At 33.8% G+C, this 20,992-nt stretch overlaps 1 protein-coding gene across 2 annotated transcripts in view; it reads left to right on the top strand.

Moving 5' to 3' along the window:
• Positions 1 to 20,992, top strand: part of bdg (sodium-dependent transporter bedraggled) — a 194,357-nt gene that overhangs the window by 147,544 nt on the left and 25,821 nt on the right. For both annotated transcript variants that reach the window (XM_089100627.1, XM_089100621.1), the window contains 3 exons: positions 2,832 to 3,063; positions 15,508 to 15,659; positions 16,959 to 17,084. In XM_089100627.1, coding sequence (XP_088956753.1) covers positions 2,832 to 3,063; positions 15,508 to 15,659; positions 16,959 to 17,084 — 510 coding nt within the window. The remainder of the gene's footprint in view (positions 1 to 2,831; positions 3,064 to 15,507; positions 15,660 to 16,958; positions 17,085 to 20,992) is intronic.

Below are 20,992 nucleotides of genomic sequence, written 5' to 3'. Positions count from 1 at the left end.
AAATAATTACAAAAAATACTCAAAGCAATGGCAGAGTTATGAAAAGTAAGATAGGAACTCATAATATTCTTTTGTAATGAGTAATGCTGAAGTGTTGGGTGGACAATATTGAACAATTTCGATATTTTTGAACTTGCTTATCAAATACCGATATACTTAACGGCTTCAAACTCTGTTTTTATAAAAAAGTTTGTTCACATCAAAGTAGTTTGTTGAAAGTAAATAATTGAGACTAAGTTTAAAACAATCAAATAGGGATTTATAGGGCTGGGTGTAATTGAGAAAGGCTGTAAGTGTTGAATGCTACTGGGTAATGTTGATATTTTTAATTCAATTTTGAATGCCAAAAACCAATATATTTGATAGCTTTATATTTCATATCTATAAGACATTAAAGCTTTTTCAAATACATTCTAAGACCACATTGGCTATACGTGACATATGCAACTAAGAGAGGAAAGAAAATAATAAATGAAAAATAAAATAAGAAAAGGTGAGAAAACGAGAATTTTGTCAGCCAGTGGCAAAACATGAAGACAAAGAACATGTTTTGTTTAGATTTTTTTTTCTTTTTGTTTAGCACTGAGGACGAGGTGGTCCTTGTCGAAATATTTGCTTGTTCTTCGTCTTCATGTTTTGCCACTGGCTGACAAAATCCTCGTTTTCTCACCTTTTTTTATATTGTTTTTCATTTATTATTTTCTTTCCTCTCTTAGTTTCATATGTCAGCTTTTTCAAAGCAAACAACTAGATCAGTACAATCACTCTTGGTAAAAATAGAATAAAATAATAATGAAACACAAAAAACACGTTCTGGGGGAAAACACAAAATCAAACATATCTGATTAAAGTGGCTTCATATGTCGGCTCATGGATATTCCTGCATGCTAAATTTGACGGCGTATTTTTATCAGGATTGCCCCCTTTTTATTTTGTTTTCATACTTTTTCCATAATTATGCGAACTTTCTTATGCACTAATAACTTGGATGTTTAACTTCAAACTCGAAACAGATACATATTTAGAATCACCAAAAAAGCTTATCCTTTGATTTTATGTTATCAATATTTAGGCTCTCGTTAGGCTCTCATCTCAATATTTAGGCTCGTTATTGATAAGGATCCCTATTTACTTGCCATTTATTATTATGAAGAATTTGATTTTTTGTTTGTTTACTCGAATTTTAGTATGTAGAAAAAAATTTGTGGAAACCTGAACAGGGGTCATTTAGTCACAAATTAAAACTCATATTGCCTCTATCAAGGGTCAAAACCTATTGGAAGGCAGCCAACCATGGACCTATACATATTTTTTTTATGTTTTTTCTCTACTCTGTTCTCTTTGCTTCGGTTTACTAATACTTACTTTATAGTCCTAGATTTCCAGGGAATATGGCCTCCTTTGCCGCTCCTGCGGGCGCCCATGATAAATAGCCACAAAATGAGAGATATTCACAGTGTCCAGTTGTTTCAGTATCATTGGTATGAAAATAAAAGTGTTGCCTCATCAGGCTTTTCTTTCTTTGACGATGCTGCATTTCTATGATCTTTAAAAGGGAATTAAACATCATGAGGAATGTTCTTCAAAGTCTACTTTTGAGCTTATTCAATTTAGGTTAGTACTATCAAAAAAACAATTTTGTAGACAACACAGCTATTCCATTTATAAAGTCAAATACAGTATAGAAATACAATGGGTATAACTTTTAATTAAAACGATTAATATAATAAAATAGTAAAGCCCTAATATTTCATTTTTACATACCATTTCAGCGGGGGATAAATATAGAAGTAACAAATACAAATTAAAATTAACAATATGAAAACGAAAAAACTCCACACATAAAAGAAAAAAAACTTAAATTCTTTCTGTTGAAATTAGGGTTGAGGACTAAATTTTAGGATAAATAATAACTTATTTTATGACTTACTTTTTTTTTCATTGATGAAACATTCCGGATGTTAAACCGGAATAGCAGGTAGCATTTATTTATAGTTCAATGTCTAAATTGAAATTTAACATGTTGTATATTTCTACTTTTTTATTTTATTTATAAGTTAGTGCTTTTGTATTTAATTAATATTTACCTAATAAATTAGGTAAATTATCATTGCTCCACATATTCTAATTTTTCAGGGTGGATCAAAATCGATCCTGTAGGACGCTGAGGGAGAGGAATTGGAGTCTCGTGGTTGATTACGATGAGAATTAAAATGAAAAATATGAAACACTGGGACTTCATGTCGATAAATGTATATGAAACAAATGTAATTCTGGCCATTTAACCTGTATTTCAGCAGCGGGTTTTTGCTTTCTCCAAATATAAATGTAAAGAGGAATAATTCTAGAGCTAATCGAAGGGTTAAAATGAAGAAACAAGTTGAAAGAAGCATCTGAATTATTATACTTACAAATTCAAAGATTTCAGTTAGTTAAAATAATTAACCGATGAATGTAAATTTCACGACTAGATAATAATATCGAAACCATTGCAGCATCGGACGTTCACACGTTGATATTCTCTCCCAAAATCTCGTAGTTTTCACAATTGTTCCCATTATTACCCACATTGTCCATACAACTCGTCTGTATTTTTTTCTGTTATTACGTTTTTATTGAAACGTCCCCCCTCCCAAAAAAAAAGAGGAATACCTGCGTAACTGACTTCGTGCCAGCTGATTCCTCTATAATTTGTTCAGGTTGCACTACGAATTAATTCCCAGTGGGGGGGGGGGGGGTTGTCGTCATTAACAACACTTTGTGTGGTGTGTCATGAGTATCTATTCATTTATGATTTTAGTTTGTTGTTTCTTATATACAATTGTTTTCAGAGTTGGGTCAATGCAGCTAGAGAAGTATTTATGACTTGGTCCATGAACGCGATGGCTATTATCCATGTTGGATCAAAATGTCAGAAAAAGTACATCTATCGAGATCTTATGGTTTCCGCCATTCTTACACTTACTATACTAGTAATTGCAGGAGTTCTTGGAGCAGCCTGCTTTCAAATAGTTAGACATTCAGATCCAAGACTTAGATATAATTATGTTGCAAGTTCGTACGGTAAGCTATAATTTTTTGAACAGTATTTTGAACGTTCAAATGATGCAGGCACGCGCACAGACGGGGAGGGAATTTCTGGAAATGCACATCCCCCCCCTTATATCCTTGGACTCGTACGAAATTTTCATATTTTGTTTATATATTTATGAAATATTTTTATAATAAATGATATTATATAATACTATATAATAAATTATATTATATATAAAAAAATTATATAATAAATTTATTATATATTTATAATAAATTATAAAATTTTTATGATATATTTTTATGCTATCACTTTTAAATCACTGTAGCATCAAGCTGCCTGTGTCAAACACAGCTGCGCTGGTTCTTCCTTCATCCCAATCCATTCAAACATTCACTCTCTACCCCCTCCTGTGGAGTTCCAGTTGCCATCAACTCCTCTTACATAATTACTTCACATCCCCGTTTGGGAACGATCTGCTTTTTATTGGGCCCTATGTGGATGGACAAAAGGCAAAACTTTGGCAACCTATTATCCTTCATCCTTAAAACTTGGGCAAGTTTTAACCTTTCCTTCATTATAGCTGTAGAAAGCGGGATCGAACCATATTTTTCGTATAGCTTATTTTTTTTATAGACGGTCGGTCAAGCGAGTACCTTGAACTATCCCTAGACAATTCCTCTGCAAAACATTTAGCAAATAAGTTTTTTACAGAATTTGATTTTCTTTTATAGGTATTGTCACCCCTCTAAACCCTGAAATAAATTTGTAACTGACAAGAAAAAAGTCAAGCATTGCGTAGGCTTACCGTTTATGACATGTACGTCTTTTATTAATTGTAATTTTTAAAAAGAAATTAAGGGTTGGAACCAGATAATTTTATAAGAAGATTAATTTAAAAAACTCTACCCAAAAAAAAAGTTTTTCAAAGAAAAGTAAAGAGCTATATTAAACCAATAATGAGGAGAAATAAATTCAAATAGTTTTTCAAGCTTAAAACTACCACAAATCACTATCAACATTAAAAATATGTATTAAAATAATGTAAAATATTAAAAATAATTTACCACTCTTTAGTTGCTTCGTACCTGAAATTATTGCTCAATTCTTTATCTTAATACCTTTTGGATGTATTTAAAACGATTACAGGTACTACAAAATAGGACAGTAAGAATACTTGGAAATTTTTTACATAGACCGTCAAAACTTGAAAATACATCTGAAACGAAATCGATGTTTTTTCCCCTACATTTGTCGGATTTAGAACGTACACGTGATGCAAATATTTGCTTATGGGATTTTTCAAATTCAAAATCCTAAAAATTATTTCTATTATAAATCTCTGTTGATTTTACCCCCTCAATCGGCTCGTCGGAGGGAGGGATTATACCGAATTCCTTTTGTAAGATGTGAAAGGTCAAGGTTTTCACTTAGGTACCTAATGCCATTCATTGCGAATAAATATAAGCTAAATGATACAACTCAGATTGATCAATCCCAAAAATCTCAGCTGTATTTAAAAAAGCAGTTATTAAAGATTGTTTTTTAATGTTTGTTTGTTTACCTTTAATGATAACATTTTTAAAAATTAATGATATTTTTCTTTGTGTGTTTTGGATCCACGGTGGGACGGCCTCCTATCCCCCTCCTGCCCAGCTTTTCTTTTTTCCCTTCTATTCTTTTATTCCTTCTTTTCTAAGTTTCTGTTGCTATTGTTTTTTTTTTAATTAAGTTAATTTTGCTATTATTATTATGACGAGAAGGTTTGTTTTGGGTATGTCCCATTATTTACACACCCAACCTTACGAGCTCTGCTCTCTGTTGGGAGTTAATGTTTTTTGTTTTTTTTTTGTATTTTTATGTATATTAAGTTAAGTTAAATTAATAAATAAATGAAACCCAAAACGAACAAAAATTGCATAAATAACTGAGATAAACTCGAAACGAGCAGAAACTGAGATGAGTAGGGGCGACGCCCCCCCCCCCCCCGCGCCTTCTGAAAATCAGAACATAACTTACACTTTACTGAAAACAATCCTTATTTCCAGCTGAATGTTTATATTTCTCATAATATCGAAAAAAATAAAAAAAAACTCCGTCATGACCAAGATTACTGAAGAAACAGCAAATGATGACAGTTTAATATACATATGTTGTAATTCTGTTCGTCTTGGATTTCACTTATTTCTTAATGGTGATCTGTGGTGGTTTTGCGCTTAGAAAATAAGTAGACTTTATTTCTGTTCATTTTTGGTTTAATTTAGCTCTTAACTTTTCTTTGAAAAACTTATTTCGTGGAATGTTTTTTTATTAATTGCTGTTCGTTTTCATTGACTGAGTCTTTTTCCATGGAAAGGAAACTAGTATTTTAAATCTTTTCGCTTCTTTTCTATAAAAATCCATAGTTCGGCTTACTATTTATATATTGGAGAATATTTTTCATCATTTTTAGTAAAATACACCCTTTTGGAAGTCTGAACATAGAAATCTGATACATAGTATTATTTAATTTAGTTTTATACCTCCACAAGTTTTCTTGAAAAATAAAACTTAATGCCATTCCCAAAATATTGTATCTATTGTATTTTGACAACCTGGATGCACTTACACTCTTTTGATTTAGTTCAATTTTAAGAGCAGAAATAGCAATAGTAATAGCCTTAAAAGTTTCAAATTAACACCCTCAGTCGTTCTTGAGATATAACTGAGACGTCTTATTGGCAACCTGCATACATGAAGTGCCTTTTGATTTAGTTGTAAAGCAACATAAGCTTTCCGTGAAAGTTTCTACTTTATACCCTATTTCAAGGTCTAGTTTTGCAATTAGAAATTATAAAATTAATTTGTGGAATGGTTTCCCGGAGAGCATTAGGGAGTCAGAAAACCAGTTTCAGTTTAAAATTAGATTAAAAAAGTTTTTGTTGGGTGGGAATTAAATATTTTGGATTGTTGTTGTGTTGTTTTTTTTGTTTTTTTTTATTCGGGAGAGTTAAATTGTATTGAATGGTATGAAAAGAGTAGGAAGAGTGAATGAGTTTGGTTTATGATGAAAGATTGTGTGACGCTACTCAAGCCACAATAGTGGCTTAATAAAATGTCATACGTTCTTACCATTTCTACGTTTGTTGATAATATTATTCAAAAAATGGGGTAAGTGCCAGTTAAGTATGGTGTAATTATTAGTTGAAAATAAAAGTCATCTCATCTCATCCCTATACCCTTTGTAATCTACACCTTATCAAAAGTAATAGTAGGAGCAATAAGAGTAGTATTAGTGATAGCAGTAGTAGTATGCGTAGTAAGCATTAATGGTATTCACATCCTTCCTCATGCCTTGACAGTTTCAACTTAATACCCTGAGCCGTTTCTGAGATATTTCTAATGCGTCCTGTTGATAAACTGTGTTCAAATGTGTTTGGATTTAGCCCAACATCTCCCTCAACAGTCACTGAAAGTTCCACACTAATACCTTTAGCCTTAGTAATATTAGTACTAACTGCAGTAGTATTACTAATAATACTAATAGTAGCAGTATGCGCATAGTGGATTTTTATTAATTCGACATGCCCCTCAGCATGTTCTCCAAGTTTAAACCTAATACTCTAAGCCTTCCTTAATATACTGCTGATACGGACATTGGACAGTCTGCACACATACAGCGTGTCTCAATTTAATTTAACATACCCACCAACATTTTATGAAAATATTTTCTTAATACTCTTGGCGTTAGTAGTAGAATTAGTAGTAGTAGTAATATGCATATAGTACCTTTTGGCTGATTCAAATTCAGCCTCGACATGCACTGCAAGTTTCAACTTAATACTATAAGCTATTGCTGAGATATAGTTGTTACGGCCTTTTAATAATTTGTATCAAAATTGTGTTTTAGAATTTATCTTACTATCCTCTTCAAAGTTTCCTGAAAGTTTCACTTTAATACCCTTAAATTCAATTTTACTAGTAGTAGTCGTCGTAGCAGTAGTTGTAGCAGCATCAGTCGTAGCAGCAGTTGTAGTAACAGTAGTAATAGCAGTGTTTGTAGTTGTAGTAGTATGCATATTTTGTGTTTTGACTAGCTCAACATCCCCTACAACATGTTCTGAAACTTGCAACTTAACACCCTAGTCCATTCTTGGGACACTGCTGATATGCTCTTTTGATAGTCTGATTGTACAGGTTGTGTTTTCATTTAGTTCAACATCCCCCTAAAAATTCATTGGAATTTTCAACTTCCTACCCTTAGTCTCATTAGTAGTAGTCGTAGCAGTAATAGTAATAGTAGGAGCAGAAGTAGTTGTGGTAGCACCATGCACAGAGTGCCTTTTGGTTAGTTCAACGTCCCTCTCAACACGCCCTAAAAGTTTCAACTTGATATTCTAAGCTAATCAAAGAAATGGCTCATACATCCGTTTGGCAACCTGAATGCACACATTCTGTTTTGATTTGCTTCAAAATCTCTGTTAATGTTCCCTGAATGTTTCACCTTAATATCCTTAACCTTAGTAGAAGTAGTACTCGTAGCATTCGTAATGGTAGCAAGAGTGGTAATATACACTTAGTGCCTTTTGGATAGTTCGACATCGCCCTCAACATGCCCTTAGTCAGTTGATCACTCCCCCCTCATCATTTTTCTTAAAGTTCCCACTTAATACCCTCAGTCACTCCTGAGTTTTCCCCTTTTGACATCCTGTATGCACATAACATGTTTTGATTTACTTCAACACTCCCTTCAACATTCTGCGAAAGCTTCACATGATTGCACTTGGCCCTTTTTGAACACCAAAAGTGAAATATGCCCTCTTTCCAAATTAAATAAAAAAAAACAAGTTTGTTTTAACTGAAAGTTAGGAGCGACATTAAAACTTAAAACGAACAGAAATTATTCCGTATATGAAAGGGGCTGTCCCCTCCTCAACGCCTCGCTCTTTAGGCTAAGGTTTTTCATTGTTTAAAAAAAAGAGATGTGAGAAAGTCAAACTTTAGCGTCAAGAGCGAGGCGTTGAGGAGGGGACAGCCCCTTTTATATACGGAATAATTTCTGTTCGTTTTAAGTTTTAATGTCGCTCCTTACTTTCAGTTAAAAAAACTAATTTTTTTATTTAATTTTTGAACGTTTTTGAATAAATGCAGGTTTTGATCTTGGCTCAACGTACATGAGTAATTAAAACAAAATTTTAATATTAATTTACTTTTATTTGGTTAAATGGCTTTCTCGAAACTTGTTTAATTTTATTTACGAATGTTTTTATTAGTAATAAATATACGTAACTTGCCAATTAACTTACGTAACGAACTTCTATATTCATATATTTTAATACGTATTTTAGGGGGTTCGCCCCTTGTCAGTACCTTGCTCTTTAAGCGAAAGTTCGAATTTTGTTCCAATACTTTAAAAATGACCGCTTAATCACAAAGGCCGTTAATTAGAATAAATAGCTCTTTTGAAAGTACTAAAAAAATTTTTGGCTTGAAGAGCGAGGTATTGACTAGGGGATGAACCCAATCATATATGTAATATTTTCTGTTCGTTTAAAGTTTTGATGTTGCTGCTGTGGCAGTTGAAAAACTTGTTTTTTTATATTTAATTTATGATCTTTTTTTAAATAATGCTGGGAAGTCCGGCGTCCCCTTCATAACAATGACCCTTCCCCCATGAAAATCCTCCCACATAACCCCCGACCCCCCCACTACCAGGAAAAATATCCCCTGAAAATGTCTGTATACTTCCCAATAACCAATACTATATGTTAACATTGGGTAAAGCTCATAACTTTCAGCCCTCCCCCCGGGAACTTCGGGGGATTAAGTCATCCTAAAGGACATACTTAAAATATTTTCGAACATGCTGAACAAAATGGCCATCTCAAAATGTTGATAAGGTGACTTTGGGAAAAAAATGAGCGTGGGAGGGGGCCTAGTTGCCCTCCATTTTTTGGTTACTTAAAAAGGGCACTAGAACTTTTAATTTCCAATCCCTTCCATCCCTCCCACGATATTCTAGGACCACTGGGTCGATACGATCACCCAAGAAAAAAAAAAATAAATACGCACCCGTGATCTTTCTTTTGGCAAAAAATGCAAAATTCCACATTTTTTGTAGATAGGAGCTTGAACACTTCTACAGTAGTGTTCTCTGATACGCAGAATATGATGGTGTGATTTTCATTAGGGTTCTATAACTTTTAGGGGGTCTTTCCTCCTTTTTCCGAAAATCAGCCAAATTTTCTCAGTTGCGTAACTTTTAATGGGTAAGATTAAACTTGATGAAACTTATATATTTGAAATTAGCATTAAAATCTGATTCTTTTGATGTATCTATTTGTATCAAAATACCGTTTTCTAGAGTTTTGGTTACCATTGAGCCGGGTCGCTCCTTACTTACAGTTCGTTAAAACGAACTGTTTGATATAGACAATGGGAAAATTGCATAACTTATAACCCTTACTCTTGGGACTGTTTGGGGGTTGACATCCCCAGAAACATAGTTACTGGACCTTTCAACTATCATTAACAAAATGGATATCTCAAAATTATGATTGGATGTATTTGGAGAATTAATGGGCTTGGGATAAGCTGCCTTCCCTCCAATCACTTTTTACTCTTACAAAGTGCAGTAGAACTTTTAGTTCCCAGTTGAATAAGATCCTTTAAAAGTTTCTATGATAGCGCTCCTCTGCTCATGATATTGCTTATATGCCATTTTGTTAACCTGTATGCCTATAATTCTTTACATTTAAATAAAGCTCCCCTTAAACGTTCCCTAAAAGTTTCATCTTAATACCCTAAGCCTCATTATTTACAGCAATCGTAGTAGTAGTATTAGTAGTATACACATAATGCCTTTTGGTTACCCCTGAAAGTTCCAGCTTAATAATGCAAGCCGTTTGTGAGATATTACTGTTATACCCGTTCGACAATCTACATGTTCATAGTTCATTTTGATTTAGTTCAAAATCCAGCTAACCAATTTTTGAAAGCTTCACCTTAGTAGTATTAGTAGTATTTCTAGTAGTAGTATTTTTAGTATCAATACTGTTTCAACATTCCCCAAAATTTCTGCCTTAATACCAATAGCTTCAGTAACAGTAGTAGTAGTAGTAGTAGTAGTACAGTTGTAATGGTAGTAGCCTTAGCTTTAATATCAGTAGTAGCAGTAGTGGTAGCAGCAGCAGTAGTAGTTGTAGTAATGGGATGCAAATATTCCCGTAAGTTTCAATTTCAAACACCAACCCGTTACTAAGATATTGCGGATACGCCCTTTTAACAACCTGTATGTAGACGGTGTTTTGGGATCCAGTTCAACTTCGCCCTCAATATTCCCTGAAAATTTCACGCTCATACCGTTATCCATAGTTGTAATAGTAGTCACAGTAGTATTAGTAGAAGTACTAGTTAATAGTACTAGTTGTAGGACTAGTATTAGTATTAAGAGTAGTAAAACTAGTACTGGTAGGAGGAGTAGTATTAACTTATTGCCTTTTGGTCAGTCAAAGATCCCCCTCATCAAGCTCTGAAAGTTTCAACTTAATACAATTAGCTGTTATTGTCGATATGCCCTTTTCATAACCTCTTTGTTCATAATGTGTTTTAATTTAGTTCAACTTTCCCTTCAACACTTAAAATCTTCACCTGAAAATTTCATCTGAATACTCTTACCGTTGATAATAGATGCAATAGAAGTAGTAGTTGGAGTAGTAGTAGTAGCAGTGGTAGCAGTATTAGTTGTAGCGTGCACATACTCATTGATCTTCCCCCATAAGTGTTCCTTGAAAGTTCCAACTTGATATCCTAATCCATTCCTTAGATACGCCCTTTTGACAATCTGCATGCACATGGTGTGTTTTAATATAGTTTAAACTTTCCCTCAATATTCTCTCAAATTTTCACCATTATACCCTTAGCCATAATAGTTCTAGATCATTGTAGTAGTGGTAGTAGTAGGAGCAGTAGCAGCAGTAGTAGTGCTGTACAAGTAGTAGTTAGAACAGTAGTGCCATCTGTATTAATAGTAGCAGTAGTATGCACACGTTGCCTTTTGATCAGTTGAACATACCACTTACGATGCCCTGAAATTTTCAGCTTGATACGGTAAGGCGATCCAAAGATATTGCTGATACGGCCTTTTGACAGTGTGTGTGAACGTAGCTTGCTGTAATTTATTTCAACTTTTCCCTCAACATTTTCTCAAATTTTTGCTTCAATATCCTCAGCCTTGGTAGTAACTGTTATAGAAGCAGCAGTTGTGGTAGCAGTAGTAGTGTTAGTAATAGTAGTAGTTGTAGTTGTAGTAGTAGCGTGAAAATATTGCCTTTTTAGTCAATTGATCAGTCATTTCCTGAAGGTTCCATAATAAGTCACTCTGTCATTCCTGAGCTACGCCTTTTTGACAACCCGTATGCACATATATATTTCAGTTTAGTTCAACACTCCTCAAAATTTTCTGAAAGGTTCACCTGAATGCCCTTTGTCTTTTTGGACGCTAAAGGTCAAACATTAGCCACCAATCTCCATGACAAATACTCTATGTAAACAATGGGTGAACTGCATAACTTACAGCCCTTGCCCCGAGGGTTGGGGGGGCTTTGACAACCCCAGATACATAGTTTCTGGACCTTTTAACAAAATGGCTGTCTCAAAATTTTGACTGAATATTTTTGGAGAACTGATGGGCGTGAGAAGGGGGCTGGCTGTCCTCCAGTCACTTTCTATTCTTAAGAAGTGCAGTACAACTTTCAATTTTCTATACGGAGTGTCTTAATACAAAAAAAAAGACTGTGATTTAATGATTGCTGCCTATGATTTAAAGCTTCACTCTAGGAAATTTCAACCCGAGGAAATTTTCATTAAAAAAAAGTAACGTTTCCTCGAATATTGTAAGATTTAGTGAGGTATTTGGGTAAATTTAATGTACATGAGAGCTGGCAATATGTTTCAACTTTGGCTGTAAAAGGGTACTTACCTTTGATTAATAAATTTACACGAGAGCTGGCAATATGTTTCAACCTTGGCTATAAAATGGTACTTACCTTTGACTGATAAATTTATATGAGAGCTGTCAATATGTTTCAGCTTTGGGTATAAGAAGGTACTTACCTTTGATAGATAAATTTACATGAGAGCTGGCAATATGTTTCAACTTTGGCTATAAAAGGGTAATTACCTTTGATTGATAAATTTACATGAGAGCTGGCAATATGTTTCAACTTTGGCTATAAAAGGGTACTTACCTTTGATTGATAAATTTACATGAGAGCTGGCAATATGTTTCAACTTTGGCTATAAAAGGGTACTTACCTTTGGTTGGTAAATTTACATGAGAGGTGGCAATATGTTTCAACTTTGGCTATAAAAGGGTACTTACTTTTGATTGATAAATTTACAAAAGAGCTGGCAATATAATTCAACTTTGGTTATAAAAGGGTACTTACCTTTCATAGATAAATTTACTTGAGAGCTGGCAATATGTTTCAACTTTGGCTATAAAAGGGTACTTACCTTTGATTGATAAATTTACATGAGAGCTGGCAATATGTTTCAAACTTTGGCTGTAAAAGGGTACTTACCTTTGATTAATAAATTTACATGAGAGTTGGCAATATGTTTCAACCTTGGCTATAAAAGGGTACTTACCTTTGACAGATAAATTTATAAGAGAGCTGGCAATATGTTTTAGCTTTGGCTATAAAAAGTTACTTACTTTTGATAGATAAATTTACATGAGAGCTGGCAATAGGTTTCAACTTTGGCTATAAAAGGGTACTTACCTTTGATTGATAAATTTACATGAGAGCTGGCAATATGTTTCAACTTTGGCTATAAAAGGGTACTTACCTTGATTGATAAATTTACATGAGAGCTGGCAATATGTTTCAACTTTGGCTATAAAAGGATACTTACCTTTGATTGATAAATTTACATGAGACCTGGCAATATGTTTCAACTTTGGCTATAAAAGGGTACTTACCTTTGAATGATAAATTTACATTAGAGCTGGCAATATGTTTCACCTTTGGCTATAAAAGGGTACTTACATTTGATTGATAAATTTACATGAGAGCTGGCAATATGTTTCAACTTTGACTATAAAAGGGTACTTATCTTTGATTGATAAATTTACATGAGAGCTGGCAATATGTTTCAACTTTGGCTATAAAAGGGTACTTACCTTTGATTGTTAAATTTACATGAGAGGTGGCAATATGTTTCAACTTTGGCTATAAAAGGGTACTTACTTTTGATTGATAAATTTACATGAGAGCTGGCAATATAATTCAACTTTGGTTATAAAAGGGTACTTACCTTTGATTGATAAATTTACATGAGAGCTGGCAATATGTTTCACCTTTGGCTATAAACGGGTACTTACATTTGATTGATAAATTTACATGAGAGCTGGCAATATGTTTCAACTTTGACTATAAAAGGGTACTTATCTTTGATTGATAAATTTACATGAGAGCTGGCAATATGTTTCAACTTTGGCTATAAAAGGGTACTTACCTTTGATTGGTAAATTTACATGAGAGGTGGCAATATGTTTCAACTTTGGCTATAAAAGGGTACTTACTTTTGATTGATAAATTTACATGAGAGCTGGCAATATAATTCAACTTTGGATATAAAAGGGTACTTACCTTTGATTGATAAATTTACATGAGAGCTGGCAATATGTTTCACCTTTGGCTATAAACGAGTACTTACATTTGATTGATAAATTTACATGAGAGCTGGCAATATGTTTCAACTTTGTCTATAAAAGGGTACTTATCTTTGATTGATAAATTTACATGAGAGCTGGCAATATGTTTCAACTTTGGCTATAAAAGGGTACTTACCTTTGATTGATAAATTTACATGAGAGGTGGCAATATGTTTCAACTTTGGCTATAAAAGGGTACTTACTTTTGATTGATAAATTTACATGAGACCTGGAAATATGTTTCAACTTTGGCTATAAAAGGGTACTTACCTTTGATTGATGTCGCTTGAAATCCATTGTTGTAACATTTTTACTATCGTTTTTGAAATAAAAAGATTGTCCTAATCATTCCGTTTGCTGTGTACACAATTGCACAGGTCCATAAAGGCTATATATTGATTATAAATAGTCATTTTACACATACTAGTAGGAGCCACCATGTATTTGTTGGATTTTGGAAATTTCCGAATCTCACGTGCACGACATGCCCAGGTAGATAAATTAGGGGATTCTTGCTCAAAGCGGCTTTTATGAAAATACTGGACACGTGTCCTATCTGATTAAAGATGTGAGGCAAGACCAAAATTAACTTATGTAGAGTATGTACTTCACAAGCGGTGGACTTGTCACACGTTGTTAAAAGCATCTCACAGTCCACTGCGCACATGTATGCATATTATGTCTTTTTTTTTTACTCCTGGCCATTTAGATATTTTTTGGGGAATAATTCTAAATTTTTAAATGTTAGTGATTACAAATTATTAAGATTGCTATGTTAATATCCTAGATAAAAAACAAACCAGTTAAGTATTTCACAAAAAGTTTTTTGACCCCCTACTAAAATTCATTTTGAAGTGCTTCTGAGCTATTTGATGACAAATCTGGGGCTGCTACTGCAACATAGAAGTCCAAAATGAAAATTTATTCAGTTAGACTAGGGATATGACACCTTGATGAAATCAAAGTAATATAAGAATTTTTAACCTATACGATCGAGGGGACAAACCACCAATCGCCTAGAGTGTATTGCACTTACTGAAACCAAATAGATTGTTTGACTTCTGTCTTTTAAGTTAATTCTTCAATGCGCTTGAAAGGCATCGATTTAGAAATAAGAAGATGTTTCTGGAACTTAGTGCCTTATTAAAAATGACTGCATAATTTATTTTGATTTTCCTTTTTACCGTTAAGTTTGATCATTCTAAGAATTTTTTTTTTTCGTTTTGATGATACAGAATATAAAACGGTTACAGAATATTATGGTTTTCAGTAAAGCGCAAACTCTAAGGACCATTTGTGAAGCCAAATCGCAACTGTTGTTTGAAGGGTTTGAGGAGGGCCATAAAACATCACGTTACGTTCTACGTTCTACGTATTACGTTTGTTCTTTTTTGGGTTCGAGTTCTTCGTTCACAGCAATTTCTGTTCGTTTTAGGTTTTGTTATCTTAGTTGCAATTCGAATATTTAACATTTGAAAATAATTTTTAAAATCTAAAATTGGAAATACTGTATATCACCCCGTCTTCCATGGAGAGCATAAAAAAATTCAAGTGTTTCTAAAGAATGATTGGAAGATGTTGGGGAGGTTTCTAATGACTAACAAAATAAGTTATGACCAATGTGGAAGGTTATAGGAAAGCAATATGTTACCCATGTATCAGTCAGTATACCATAAATAGTGTTTAAAGTTAATTCAGAAGGAATTACTTTTTGTTTTTACCCATCTCAGTTAGATTTATTGCTATCTGAACAAAACGATAATTTCATTTTCAGAAACGGGTGAAACATATAAAAGCCTCGAGTCAGTTTCGTCCATGTTTGGGCACCTTGAAAAGGAAAGAGCACCTCTCAAAAATTCTCTTGTTACTATGTACCTCCTCGGAGGAAGGATTCTGCAGCAACGGAAAGAAGTCAGTGGATATATGGTAAGTTCCCCATCTTAATTTTGTTTGCTATATTAATGTACCTTGCTCAAAGTGGTCAATTTTAGTTCTGCTTTTTATAAATCTTGAATTTGTTTATTATTTCTTTTTTATTGCTGCACTATGGACTGATTAAGGACGAACATCTCAGGACTGATTTCGTCAGTTTTGTTAAATTATCTGAGAGGTATGGCTGGAGTATTTTATCTGACCGACCATCTGGCAGTCTGTGTTTGATGTGGGACAGGTGTCTTTAAGGTAGTTCAACATAAAAGAATTGACAACAATCTGCTGCCAGCCAAGCTTGTTAGCTGTGATAAACGGAATTTTCTTCTATTTAACTTTTATGTGCTAGGGTGTCCTTTGGATACTTGGCCTGAGTTCTAACCTACGCTTGAAAATATTCTGGGATTTTGCTCTAGGCCTTCTTTCGTTGATGTTTATGGTGTGTTTATTGCTAATGATCTGAATTTGAGTCTGCTAAGAAATACCGCCTTTAGTGATGAAAGTTTTTCTTTCTGCAGTGGTCATGAACCCTGAATCCCTGATAGCTTGTTTGTCCTTACCATTAGCCATACGACCTTAAGTAACTAATCCGCTACTTGGTGTTGGCTTGACTGCTAAAATTCCTCAGAAGCCCTTTTAGTTCTGGACTTTTAAGCTGGACTTTTAGTTCTGGCTACTACCCTTTCTCATATGTTCTCAACATTGAATGTGCAGCTGTCACTTACCCAAAAACTTCTGTAGACTGATGCATCACCTCTGATGCATAATATTTATGATTGTTTCTTGTTTCCAGTCATGTAATTCATGATACATATGATGTTAAAGTGGCGTAGAATTTTCCTGGTTTTTCATAAAAATTACCTTGCTGTGCGATGGCTGCTGAGATGTACGCAAATTTCCACTCACCAGCGTTTCGTCAGCTTTATTTGGTCTCCTCTTTATCACTGTGTGGAAGAGTCACGGTAGTTAATAACAACATGGTTGCTACTCTGCGTGCTCCAATTATAATATTTCACTCCCAATTTGCTTGAAATGTACAAGCCTTTCAAAACTGACAAATTATTAGTTTGTATGTTCATTGTATGTCCATTAGTATGTTCTGTTTGTCCATTAGTATGTTCTGTAGTATGTTCCATTAGTATAGCACTTTGACTGGAATAAATTATTGGGTTGAATTCAGTGTTGGTTTTGAAGTTTATGTCTGTTAATAGAATACGTGCTTTGAATTAATCAGTTACCTGGACTTTAACCTGACACATCTAATCTTATTAAGCTAGTTGTTCAATTCTTTTATAGGTAATGAGACAAGAATTTGAGCTATTTCCTGCTGCAAGTGCTATGCAAGGGATTTCAAAAGAGGTTCCTACAATATGGCCTATTGCATATTATACATCACTGGCTATTTTTGGCATCGGCCAACACGTAAGTCCCTATTTTGGATATTTAATGCCAAAGAGAAAAAGATAAATTCGTTCACGCCTGTGACTTTAAGATAATCACATTATTTCTTTAGGAAATGCTATTTCTGGGGAGGCAAATAACATCACCTTTTTAACCTTCTGAGACCTAAATATAAAAACACTTTTGTAATGAGTTGAAAAGAAAAGTCGTTTTTAACGGTAATGTGCTAAAGAGAAATTTTAACCCCTCTACGCTCCCCCTGGAGGATGTCCACTGGTGTGGACATTGGGCCGGTATCGACTTGAAAGTATAGAGAAAAACAAATCATGTATTAAAAGGTTTGTCAAATAAACTTTCGCTGTTAGTGAAATTTTTCAAAGCAATTGCTGTATTTTATCAAACGCAGGATAAATTTGCAGTGTGAGCACATCCATCTTGACTTTTCCAACACTCTTGCCGTTTGCAACGAGTTGCATTTGTCAAGTCACAAAATTCTAGTAAGTGCAGTGCTGCTCTTGCTTGTCATGGAAGGATTGGTAGGTTTTTCACGCTTAGGACATGATCCGTAGCTTCATCTAGGGGTTCTTCCTCGCTGTAATCTGGGCCATGTGACTCTGATCTTCCAGAATTGAGTAGAAGTTCGGTGACATTGAAACGAAAGTCAATGAACTGCTTCATATTACCTCAAACTTCTGGGACATCACCCTTCAACTCGTGGAACGCGTTCTCCAGTACTATATCCACAAATTGATGAAACCGATGGGCCGTCTACTTTTTACTGCACGTCTCAGAGTTAATAGCTAACCATGCGGTCCAATAAGTCAACTCCGCCAATGTAAGCGTTAGAGTCAGAGAATACTCATATACATTTGACCTGTACGTTTAACCCCTGTGGCGCATTATACTTTTTTATCCCTATCTCATCTTTTTGCCTTTGTGCCCGAAGATAGCAGAGCCAACTATGTTATCATTCGATTAGGTAACTGCTACCATTCTGTCTGAGCTTATAAACATCGCAAAAGTTCCTCTGCCATTCTTTTTCATTTGCTAAAAGTATTGGGTATTTGTTACCCAAACAGTTTTTCGTGATATTTCCGGTCGCATTTATTTTATTTCAGCGAGCATTGCCAGAAGCTTGATAGAAGAGAAGAATCTGTCAAAGTAGAGATATATGTCTTCCGATATGGTTTGAGACAGGTATAATGTAATACCCACTAACGAGCCATGTGCTTGCAGATTGTCTGCTAAAGTGAGGGCTTTCTTGTAGATTTGGAGGTTAAGAATGACTTCTGAGGAGCTGGCAAGTGCAAAATTATTAAGTCCAACTGTATTGGAAGTGTTTTATGCGTATTTTTTCAGAGTTGATCTTCCTTAAAAAGGTGCTATTTGCTCATCAATGGAGTAATTCCTGTTGCGGGGGAACTGGACATAGACAATCGTAAGGTTTTTAAGGATTGATTGCAAATTCCAAAGTCTATTTTTGTTTTTACTCTGTCTTTGATTTCTAAATACTTAATAAACTTCAAATCAACCCGAGCTTTTCATATCGGTTTCCCATTTTTATACATTTTATATTGTTTTTCTATTTTCACATTCCTGAATGGGTCATGAGGAAAGACAAATTTATTGTCAGAAATGCAGTTCTGAGTAACCAGCATAAAGCTCTAAAAATGTGCGAAATCTAAATATTTAGTACTTTGTCATGAAGGGGTGAAATTTTTCCGAAATTATCTATTTTTGTGGAATTAACCTCGTTCTATCTCAGTTTTCTTGTTTCGGATTAACTTGTACGTATTATACCCTTATTTTCTAACCATCATCAATAGTGACACAGATTTTATGATAAATTCATATAACAAAAAATATTTTTTTAATATAACCTTCAACATCCTTCTTGACCAAAAAATTAATTTCGCTTTTATTATGTGCAGTATTAATATAGTGTAATAAGAGGCACAAGATAAAACAGATAAAATAAGACAGAAACAGTAAAGTAGATAAGACACATAAGATAATGCAAGGTACACCGTTAACATACTTAATGATAATATTGTAATAAAACTTCAAAATCTTTTATCAGAATCCTCCAGAATATTATTTTGAAAACGGCTTGTCTAATTGAGATCGAATTTTAATCATAAGATTATCTAAAAACGATTTTTTGTAAGGATCTTATAATTGTGGTTAACTGTCCAATCATAATGATATTTAACTGATGATATTAATAATCTAAACAAAAAATCTAGCATATTCCAAGGGCAATCAACTTTAGCTTTTTCGATTACTTGATTGGAACCGACTCTGTTGTTGTGAACATACAGGTTTTCGAATCTCCAATAGAGTCATCTGAACAAACTATCTGCTACAAAAACTGATTAGCTTCCTTAGATTTTACCGAAATAGGTTCCTTTCCTATTTCTGATATCGTATTATCTAATTGTATATTTACTCTTATTCGATAATATCTGCATTTTTAAGTTTTCGAGTAAATCGCAAAATAGTGATTTCTTCCTTTTGGAACGGCAGAAATTGATAAATATACAAAATGTAGTCGAAAAGATGTCTGAATTCTTTTTTCTTCCCGTCCTTGCCAGTCCGTGTTCGGCTGTACGTAGATGCTAGGTCTTGTAATTCTAGTATATCTGTACTAGGTTTTGGATGTTGAGAAACAAGGAAAATTCATTTTATCCCAGTAGATACTAGATCATACCTTTGAAAATACAGCAGATGGAAAATTTCTGACTACCGTTGGACTCGTTGTGTCGAGATTGTGGGAGTCTATCGTTAACTCAAAATTGAAATTTTGCGCGAATACTAGGTTTTGGCGGAGGACAGCTGAGGTGGGATGCGCCCGATCACAGTGGGATGCTTTTGTTAATAGACCTTGTGGTAGTAAAAGCCTGGGTGAGTGGTATCCACTTGCCTATTTATTGAATCTTGGAAGTCTGATTTAAATTATTTTGCTTTACTGAAGAACATTTTTTTTTTGTGCGAAAGCTGGATCAGTAGATAGTGATTATTTCTTAAAAAGTACATAAGATATCAAAATCTAGGAACTGTCTAAAATATATATACAAAATAGAGCTTGATACCAGCGAAAAAGAATCTTGTTTTTATGATTATAATGAAAATATATATATATATATATATATATATATATATATATATATATATATATATATATATATATATATATATATATATATATATATATATGAAAAATCCATCCGAGACCTAGCTTCTCTTTAAAAAAGATTTGCATTGCATTCTTGAATTTTTTTTTTCCATGATGTGTACAGTTGTTGTAGTCAGCTGGTTTTATTTTGAACTTTAACAAATAAAAGTAAAAGAAAAAAACCAACAACATTGGAATTTGGAATAGCAGTTGGAGTAAATAAGGTAAGAAACTACCATTATGAAATATTCTAAACTTTTAGCTTTCCATTTCCTTTAAACGAATTAACTACAGTAAAGGAATAATAGGATGAAACCAGGGGCGGATACAGGATTTTTTAGGGGGGGGGGCGCAAGATAGGTTGATCTGATAAACTTCAGTTAGGAGCAAGTTTATTTAACGCAAACTTGCGTTAATGAAGTAAATTACACTACTTTAGACATCGTTAGGGGGGACATCCCCCTCGCCCTCCCCCGGATCCGCCACTGGATGAAACATAAGTAAAAAGAGTAATAAAAGAAAGGAAAATTTTATGTTTTCTCAGAAAGATTCTCTACAATTAAAAAATTTTATGGTTGAAATCCTAAAAAAGAGAATAAAATCGGAGCTGTTAGATTGGATTAAAGTGCTGTTATATTTTCGTTCCATATAAGAAACCACTTGTTAGCAGTTTTTTTTTCATATTTTTTGTATTTTACGCGTATTTAAAAACCAAAAATATTCTAAAAAATACTTTTCCTTTCTTTCTTTTTTG

The sequence above is a fragment of the Artemia sp. Qi Xiang Cuo genome, chromosome 2 (genome assembly GCF_049724085.1).
Source record: "Artemia sp. Qi Xiang Cuo chromosome 2, ASM4972408v1, whole genome shotgun sequence".
Taxonomy (NCBI): domain Eukaryota; kingdom Metazoa; phylum Arthropoda; class Branchiopoda; order Anostraca; family Artemiidae; genus Artemia; species Artemia sp. Qi Xiang Cuo.
The sequence above is the reverse complement of the archived record's forward strand: the minus strand, read 5'-3'. Positions and strand labels throughout refer to the sequence as shown.